The sequence below is a fragment of the Folsomia candida genome, unplaced genomic scaffold (genome assembly GCF_002217175.1).
Source record: "Folsomia candida strain VU population unplaced genomic scaffold, ASM221717v1 Fcan01_Sc012, whole genome shotgun sequence".
Classification (NCBI taxonomy): domain Eukaryota; kingdom Metazoa; phylum Arthropoda; class Collembola; order Entomobryomorpha; family Isotomidae; genus Folsomia; species Folsomia candida.
The window spans coordinates 1778677-1788590 of record NW_019091204.1 but is presented as its reverse complement, the minus strand read 5'-3'; the positions used below and the strand labels follow the sequence as shown (position 1 = coordinate 1788590).

The following is a 9914-nucleotide window of genomic DNA, read 5'->3' as shown; positions in this document are numbered from 1 at the left end:
TGGATTTGAAGGGAATGAGGTGGCTGATTTGTTGGCCAAGGAAGGTACTCTTACTGGGTATCTTGGCCCGCAGCCCTCTATTCCTCTATCCAGAAGCACTGTAATCTCCAGCATTGTAAACTGGGCAAGATTGCAGCATACCAAATCGTGGAAAAGCAGCAAGGGTTGTTCAACTTCTAAAGCTTTTCTCTTTGCCCCTTCATCAGGGCTTAGCAGAAAGCTTTTAACCCTAAATCGGAATAATCTGCGATCAGTAATACAAACCTTAACTGGGCACTGCACTTTAAATGGGCACCTTAGGACAATGGGATTAGTTGATGAGGCCACGTGCCTATGCGGCCGTGGCCCTGAGACTGTATTTCATTTTCTTGGATCCTGTGACAAGTACTGTGCCCTTAGGTTACAACTCTTTGGGAGGCACGACGTGCCACCAGAGGAAATAGTTACTATGCCTCTGCCCGATCTGATTCAATTTATAATCAAATCAGGGCGGTTTGTTGATCAAATTAGATCGGTAAATCGTGAGAGTCATAACTCTGCACAGTAAGCGGTGTATACGGGGAGACTGCAATAAGCCCTTGTGCTTGCGCAGCTGACGGTCCAGTCTAACTATGGCAGGATCGTCACCCCACCAATACATACATACATACAACGCCAGCAACGTGGAGGTCAAATCCATGGTCGCGGAGGAGGCGACCACGTTCACCGTGGTCGCGGACGAGGCGACCACGTCCACCGTGGTCGCGGACAAGGGGACCACGTCCACCGAGGTCGCGTACAATGCGACCACGTCCACCGTGGTCGCGGACAAGGGGACCACGTCCACCGAGGTCGCGTACAAGGCGACCACGTCCACCAAATAATTAATTAATCCAAAGTTTTTCCTCCAATATATGATCACAGTGTCTTGGGAAGACGAACAACTCAGCCCGTCCGAAATGATGTAAAACTATGAATAAATAAACAACAATGAGTCCTGGGCAACACAATAAACTGCCCCTTCCTCGTGATGAAGTAAAACTCACGTATTATGACTGATCCGCCGTGGGCTTCGCAGGGTTCAACTTACCCCAATCTCGACAAAAATTAACAAAAATAGTTTCAATTGTCATCATCTCCGGTATTTCTGCATCAAAATTAGTGAGGTTTGTTGCAATATGAGCTTAGTTTATTGATAAACACACAAGTGTAGTTGAAATTTGGTAGAAATGAATTTGAGCTGAGATAAATTAGTTTCTTAGTTCATAAACTAAGAAAAGATTTATCTCAGCTCAAATTCATTTCTACCAAAATTTCAACTACACTTGTTTGTTTTTAAATAAATTAAGCTCATATTGCAACAAACCTCACTAATTTTGCTGCAGAAATAAGGGAGATGATGACAATTGAAACTATACATGCATGCTTATGGGGCAGGACGAGTCCAACTTGAGTAGGGGTGCTAGGAATGTCGTCATCCAATTTCACCTTAATGAAAGTAAAACCTCTCATGGATACGTCTCCGGCTGATTTGCATAATTTTGCTAAGCTGTCAGTATTTCTGAATATTTAAATAGTTTAAGGTCATTGTTTCCCAGCCGCGTTGTAAAGCAAAGCGTTTTAGGGTTTTACTTTTACGATGTCGGTGTCACGAGAATATGTATTCAATTATGTATACAATAGCCTATACGAATTACTTCACGTTTGTGATCATCACAAACGTTTGTCCTCATTGCGAATATTTTAGACACGTTTTTTAGATTGAATGACTACCGAGTTTGCATATATACATGCAAAATTTAGCCTAGATGTATGTGCAAATAAATGGCTAATGTTGACACGTATGATTGCGAAACTTTCATCATCCCAACTGATCCCGTGCCTGACACACGTATGTATAACTGATATTGATACGTGTGCAAAATACAAATAAGCGTTGTGCAGGCCACAACGTTTCAGTATTCATTTGTCTCCCGGTGCAATATTGTAATATTTTGTGTTATCGAAACCATATGTTTAGACGATTGTAGAAACTTGCATCCCAAATAAAATTAATTGTTCCCTGTTCGTTCATCATACGTAAAAAGTGAGGTGGCATTGTCCAATTAATTTGTAGTATCTTACCTCCTAAACTAAAAATACAGTTAAGTAAAATTACTCCTGAATGATGAATACACTCTTACAAATCCGGTGTAAATCGACACCGCGCAGTGTGCATATGTGACTACATACACCGAATAGTGATATTATTCGGTAGTAAATTGGCACCAATAAGTGAAAACTCTTCACCAAAGTTTATCACTAATTGGTGTCATTGTGACGATTTGCGCCGGATTTTTAAAGGTGTAAGATGACAAATTTTAGACAAGGCTGGATAAATTTTCCCAAACTGCTTACAACAATTTGTTGTCCCATCCTCTATTTCAGTAAATTTTACTTATTTTTATTTAGAGTGCAGAAATATGAGTAAGCAAAAGCCGATACGACATCAGACGGTGGGCGCATTGCAAATTGATCTTGTGAGCTTTAAAACTTTACACTTTTTAAACTTCCGTGATAAATCAATTTCATGTATTTATTTATTTAGGTACTGGAAAACATTTTTAAGTATTTGAAAATCAAGGATGTCGCCGTTTGTCGAATGATTAATCGCCACTGGGGCTCCGTCGCGACGCCCCTCTTTAAAGGAATGATTTCCAAAGTTGCAGTCTATTTTTGTAAATATAAAACTACAAATAAACTATAAATATTTTCCATACGTTGAGTACCCAAACAAATTTATGACAAAGTAACTTTCGAGGTGTCCAGCGATAATCCAGTATAGCCACCCATACCAAAATAACGACATTGCTTAATATCGCCTCAGTAGTTTTTCTTTGGGGTTTTTTGTGGGCATTAGGGGTTTTTGTGGGTGTTTGGGGTTTTTGTGGGTGTTTGGGGTTTTTGTAGGTGTTTGGGGTTTTTGTGGGTTATTGGAGTTTGTATAGGCTTTTGTAAAATTTTGGAGTGAATTGAAACAAACTACTTCAAAATACATATTAGACTAAAACTAGTTCAATATTCGGATTCAGAATGAAATTTTATGAATTTTCATATATGTGACATGACGTTTCAAAACAAAAATTTGTCTTTAACATGTAAACCAAATAGAAAACATAATTGATTGCTAATAACACTTGGAAACTCAAGTTGCACATGAAAATTCTCAAAATTTCATGCGAATATTAAATTAGTTTTAATCTAATATGTATTTTGAAGAAGTTTGTTTCAATCAGCCCCAAAATCTTCCTAAAACCCCGCAAAACCCCACAAAAACCCATTAAGCAGTTTTCCGGGTTTTAATACCCCAAAAACCCACAAAAACCCAAAAAAACCAGAAACCCCAACCCACAAAAATTCCAGCACTTTGCTGAATAAGTCATCTTGCGCTCCGTTTTGGGTTAGTGTTCCGCTTGAATCAGACACGCGAATCGAATCCCAACTCCGATCCCAATTTTGGAATTCGAATCCGACCCCAGCCAAAACCGGATTAATGCGGAGCACCATTTTAGGTGTACAATGTACACTGTACATCTTGTCTGGCACTCCTACGGTAGTTTAGCTTGTAGATACAAGAAAACTACTAAATTGCTTCTATTTTCTTAGCGTTATCCCGGGGGCAATCCGACATCGATAAGTATTGCGACTATGTCTCGACCATTGGGCCCGACTGTGTGAAATACTCTAATTTTACATTTTACGAACCAAAAAATGCGAGCCTATTTTTGGCCAAGTGTGGCCAGCACGTCGCAACTTTAACTTTTCAGTGGGTTCTTTCCGACTCTCTGGAATTATTGATGGAAATCTTGACAAGTGATGAAGCGCCAAATTTGAAAACGATTGAAATTGCTGACTTATCCCTGGACCAGAGATCCGAAACTTTTCTCAACAACTACGCCGTCACCAAGGTGGCCACGCAAATTAAAACGATCTCCATTAAGAAGTGTCACACGACTACGGAAATAGGACAAGAACTTTTCTCGCGGTTATTTCGAATGTGTCCAAATCTACGGGAAGCTATCACCTGGTCACAAAGTGAACAAGTTCTTCACGGACTTTTGGGCGCAGATCGGTAAAGTTTTTACAGTTTAAAAATCGACTACGGCGTTAAAATTAGGCACATTTTTAAAGACATTACTTGTGTTCAATTTCAATGCCTCGACTACACTGGAATTTTGGTAGTTCGCCCTAAATAGTCCGGTAAAACCGTCAGTATCGGGAGAGTAGTATACAGGGTTTCCCCGGGTCTCTGGACAACCTATGCTTCACAGTACATGCCAAAGCCACTTTTGAAATTAGCCTCGTGGTGATTTTTTGTCTTATAGAAAATCGAAAAATAGGACATTTTTGTTCTTCGTATTTTTTTGAATAAGTGACCGAGTGACCTGTAAAAAAACATTCGACTTTGCTATTTTACATACATACACAAAATAGCAAAATTTCAATCTTTTTTATCAGGTCACTCGATCACTTTTTCAAAAAAATACGAAGAACAAAAATGTCTTATTTTTCGATTTTCTATAAGACAAAAAATCACCACCAGGCTAATTTCAAAAGTGGCTTTAGCATGAATTGTGAAGCATAGGTTGTCCAGAGACCCGGGGAAACCCTGCTTACTAACACCAGGTCATGTAGCGTTCTATCCTTCTTGTCACTATTTACGTACGTGTTTACAAATCTTCTCTAAAATTGTTTTCGCAGTGCGAGAAACTTGAGTCATTTAAGTCTTGAACGAATGGACCGTGCCATTCTGGAAACTTTATATAGAAACAAGGACCAATTTCATTTGAAATGGCTAAAAATTGGGCATCTTCACTCAATCGGAGGGGAACAACAATTCCTCGGGTTTCTACACGTTCAAGCAAATACACTCGAAAGTTTTATAGTTTGTGCAATTTCGAACAATTTGGCCGGAACGGGTATCACGTTTCCCAAACAGATGCCAAATTTAAAACTACTTCGGCTCGGTCTTCCACGGTGGGAGAGTCGTTACGAAGCAGAGACTTTACTGGTAAAATAAAAAATATCGTCCAACAATGGTTGAATTTTTAGCCCGAACAAGGGCTTATGTACCCGGTCTGTCTGTCGTCTGTGACACGATAACTCAAGAACGGGCTATCCGATCGAGTTGAAATTTTCACCATATGTATATGGGATAAAGTTAGGAATCAAGTTCGAAGATGGGCATGATCGGTCAAGAGGTTGACTGGTGGGGGTCATATAGATGGTGGGGGTAATATGCACCAAAATTCCAAAATTGTCATAGAATGCTGAAATTTGGTAGAGTGGTTGCTGATAGTTTCTAGTGAGGTAATGTGCAGTCAATTAGTGAAAATTTTCCATATGAGGAACCCCATCGGGTGACCCATACCGATTTTCGAAAATGGTTGTATTGAGCTGAAATTTGACATAGTGGTAAATTACCACTTACACATAGTAATTTTGAAGTAAAATTGATAAAATTTTGCAACCATGTGGACCACCGAGATAACGCACACCAATTTATGAAAATGGTGGTAACTATCCAAATTTTTTCATAGTTTGTCCGTTTCAAACCCTTGTTCGGGCTATGCAAATTTGCACTGTAGGTTTTTAAAAGAAGCAACTAATTTTTGGAAAGGGGATTGGGGAAAGTCGTCAACCATCGTCCCTCCTCAGTGACTTTTTTCGGAGTCAGGTGACCGTAAAATTGCGTTCATTTTCTCACCTGATACGTCAGGCTCAATTAATCGTGAATTTTACGTCACACCATCGCCCCCCGAGGTCACTGTGGATCGTTGACAAGTTTTCAAAAATTAGTTTCTTCTTTTAAAAATTCAACCATAATGAGATAAGTGCGCTCGTACCTTAAGTTTGAGAAGGGCTAACTACTTCGTTAATGTTAATGTTAACACACGTTTGTGTGTTAACGTTAATGTGTTAAGTGCTGTCGTTAATTAGAAAAACAGCTAGAACCAGTGATTCTTTTTTCGAGTTTTTTTTATGCATGCAGGGTGCATTTAAATGCATAAAAATGCTTAATAATAAATGAAAATCGCTTCTTGCAGGGAATTTCAGATTTTCAAGAAATTTTACATTTTCTGTCATGTCAAATGGGGGTAAGATTTAGTTGTTTGACACTTTAGTGATTTACGACCTTATCACACCATATTTTAAGATTTTATTTTTAAAGATTTGATTTCTTTATTAGTGAAAGGGGAAATTTATTGGTGCTAAAATACTGAGATGATGATGGAAATATCTGTAGATAGCAGACCGACTCCATAATTAACCAATAATTTAGAAAATTGCATGATTACAATACCATCTGCCCTAAAATTATTTTTGTGCATTTTCAAGCAATTTTCAGGATTATTGGTCGGTGGTCGTATTAAACTTCTAAAAACCCTAATTTTTCCCCTTCTAAAATTAAGGTGGAGACATACTTAGCTCATAGAACTTAAATAGTACAAAGTCCGGAACCTCACAATTTACATAATTACCATCCTCGCCATAATATTTCCAGGATTTCTGGATGTGCGAAATACATCAATCTCTCAACATTCCTACTGGATAATTGGGACCAGCAGTCGCCCTCTGTGTGGGGATTGGAACTTCCCGCGGGGGGATTATGGCCAGAACATGTTCAAAAGTTAGGCCACCTTTTCCCCAATTTAAAAGAATTATCGCTCGGATATCAGTCGGGTCATGCGTTGCGTGAGATTTGGACAAGTTTTCCGGGCATGGAGTCCTGCACGTTGTGCGTCGGTCTGGACAAGACTTGTAACATTGACACCGCAGGATTTCTCAAGTTGGACGAAATCTTGACCGGATTTAGTAAAAAGGAGATGAAAAAAGCCAAAAAAATGTGTGGGGATATTGGAAAACCTCGGTTCGGATCCATCACTAATTTGAAACGTAAGCAACTTAGGAAGACAATTTGCCAACCTGATAATGACAGATCTTCATGCCCTTTGGATATGCGGTAGGAACTGGGTTTCTGGACAGCCTATGCTTCACAAGACATTCTGATGCCACTTTTGCAATTAGCCTCGTGGTGATTTTATTCTTTGAGAAAATAAAAAAATATGACGTTCTTGTTCTTTCATATTTTCCGAAAAAGTGACATGTTAAAAAGATTGAACTTTTGCTATTTTACGTATACATACATGCATGTAAAATAGCAATATGTCATTGCTTTTAACAGATCACACGGTCAGTTTTTCGAAAAATTAAAAAGAACAGAAACGTCTTATTTTTGGATTTTCTATAAGAAAAAAATCACCACGAGGAAAAAAATCACCACGAGGAAAAAAATCACCACGAGGCAAAAGTGGCTTTGGCATTTAGTGTGAAACATGGGCTGTCCAGAGACCCGAGGAAACCCTGGATATGACGTGTCAGAAGACAAAAAATGTGAAGCGGTTTGACATCATGGCTCTATTTCGCCCGAAACAACCCTTTGAAGGGGTGCCCAGATTTTGCTCAGATTTTTATAATCTTTACATAATATTGATCCCAGATAGTTTTTTTATCATATCCGATAACAAAATCAACGTTTGGGAAACTTTCAAAACTTTAAAATATTTTTTTAGCATGGAAATTGACTTGACAAAATCAAAATTTCGGTTGGATAATTTTCAAAAAAAGATGAGGTTGGTGTCGAGTATGATAAAGCAACTATCTACCTATGTAGGATCAGTAATATGAAAAAATTATGAAAATACGAGCAAAATTGGATTTTTGGCGAAAGTTTTAGTGTGTCTAGTTTACCGCATTGGAGTGGCGGGCGCAAATGAATGGTAACATGGCATCAAACCCTTTTGAGGGTCCTACCAACTATCCAAAGCGCATATCAAGATCTGTCATTATCAGGGTGGCGTCGGGTGCAAGTAACCACCTGCACGAAATAACCGCAAGAAAGTGGTTTCTTGCAGTTATTTTTACCCGCAAGAAACGCAAGAAACGCAAATCCGCAAGAAACTCCTTCCCGCCGCTATAGCTCATAGGGCACGTCGCTAGATGGCGTCGCGTTTCTTGCGTTTCTTGCACCTTGCGTTTCTTGCATTTCTTGCTTTGCAGTGCAAGAAATGCTGCAAACCCGCAAGAAACGAAACACTGGGTAGCGTACTCTCAAATCCTTAATTCATGCATGGAACAGTGCACTCTTAGAAATCTTTACTTTTCAGTATTAATTATGCTACCGCTTGTTATCAAAATTTTAATTCGGTCCGTCCATACAAATTTGCTACGGATATGGTAAATTATGCAGCTATAATGTATTACTACACGGTATTACTTACCACACTCGTAGATTCATATTTATTTATGTGAGTATTACTTACCACACTCGTAGATACATATTTATTTATATGAGTATTACTTTAATACCGGACTTCTAAGAGTGTATTGATAAATATAAGTTGGCATATTTTAGAAAATTATTTTTTTCTTAAACTTTGAATTTGCCAGTAATTTTTACACACAAATTTCTTTAAAATCAATTCTTGCAAATTTTAACACTCTTAATAAAATGTGCCAATTATTATTTAATCCCGATCTTCAGATTTGAGGGAACTGACCGTTCATAGCGGTCCGTTCCGGCGAAGGGATCAAGGAGTGAGACTTAACAACGATTGTGTAACAGACATCGGGCTTTCTTACGCCTTGCAAAAATTGGAAGCACTAAAATATCTCGTCATCAAGGGGCACTCGGTACTTTTTAACAACGAGCGTACTCACGTCAGCCTTCGCAAATTTCGCAACATAACCTTTGCCAAATTTGCGAGATTTCGCAAAACTTTTCCTGGAAAACCATGTAATTTTTTTTTCACAAATTTACCCATCAAATGGGCATGTTCCTATTTCGCAAAGCTATTTTGCAAACTTATGTTCAGCATTACTAGTCATAAATCCATGGAAACAACAGCAAAATAGGTGTTTTTAGAAAGATTTGCGAGATTTGCGAAGTCATTTTTTGCGATTCCCCTCACGACAAAGACCTTATTAGCTTCGCAGGTTTGCTGAATGAGTTGCGATGCGAAATAAGATGTTTTCGTGAGTATGCCCAATATAAAATTGATATTAAATTGAAAACAGACGTATTAAAATTACAGTGCAACATTTTTAGGTATCGCAAAAAACAGTTCGAGACTTCTGTCGTGTTCGAGACTTGTATGACGATTCTTCTCGTGGTGTTTTGAAATTGACGAGCCACCCGAGATCCAGATACGACTCGCCACACCCCATGTGCATGGAAGATGAGCTGAATTATGTTACAACCTGAATATTGTCTTTTTTACTCAAATGAAACAATTCCCAACAATCCTATTTGTCCAACTTTCTTGAATTTACACCAACTTTGTCCGTCACGTTTTTCAAATGTATCTAAATTTGGTGTTGCGGAACGCCCCAAGTTATGACATTCATGATGTGAATTGTGTGTGTGAGTTGAAACGAACTGATATGGAAATTTGTGTTGAGTGAGCGCCTGAAATCCTGCAGTTTCACCCAACTTAATTAAATTAATATTTGTTTATTTGTGATAATGATAATTCTTGTCTGTTCAATTCTATCTGATTGGTTATTGTAAAAGTTCTTGAACATTCGATATTTGTGTCTTATTGTGATTGGCTAAACCAAGGCTCAATCAAGGTTAAAATCAAGGTAAACCAGGTAGGCCTTTGAACTTAAATTGTGGGCCGAGTGGCCAAGATTTTGTGAAGAATAATTCTATACATTAAGATTCGATTTGTCCTTTCGTGTGGCAACACACATTTTTGTCTTCTCCTAGATTTGACTGTCAATTTGATATTCGGTGACTATTCTAAATAAAGATCTTTTCATTTGTTAAACCTGCAGCGTCGACACATTCATTGTTGGGAGCCTTTAGCAAACAGGGATCATTATTTGGCAGA

General features: G+C 38.5%; 1 protein-coding gene across 2 annotated transcripts; it reads left to right on the top strand.

The window, feature by feature from the left end:
- Positions 1 to 1931: 1931 nt before the first annotated feature.
- LOC110855464 lies at positions 1932 to 9876 on the top strand. Of its 2 annotated transcripts, XM_022103871.2 has the most exons (7): positions 1932 to 2122; positions 2431 to 2498; positions 2567 to 2696; positions 3625 to 4090; positions 6524 to 6915; positions 8564 to 8712; positions 9128 to 9876. In XM_022103871.2, the coding sequence occupies exons 2-7, from the start codon at positions 2442 to 2444 to the stop codon at positions 9281 to 9283; spliced, it is 1350 nt and encodes a 449-aa protein (XP_021959563.2). In that variant the 5' UTR covers positions 1932 to 2122; positions 2431 to 2441; the 3' UTR covers positions 9284 to 9876. The 2 variants fall into 2 exon arrangements, with proteins under 2 accessions (XP_021959563.2, XP_035712105.1); XM_035856212.1 differs by lacking the exon at positions 8564 to 8712 and having other exon boundaries at positions 9128 to 9242.
- Positions 9877 to 9914: the final 38 nt, after the last annotated feature.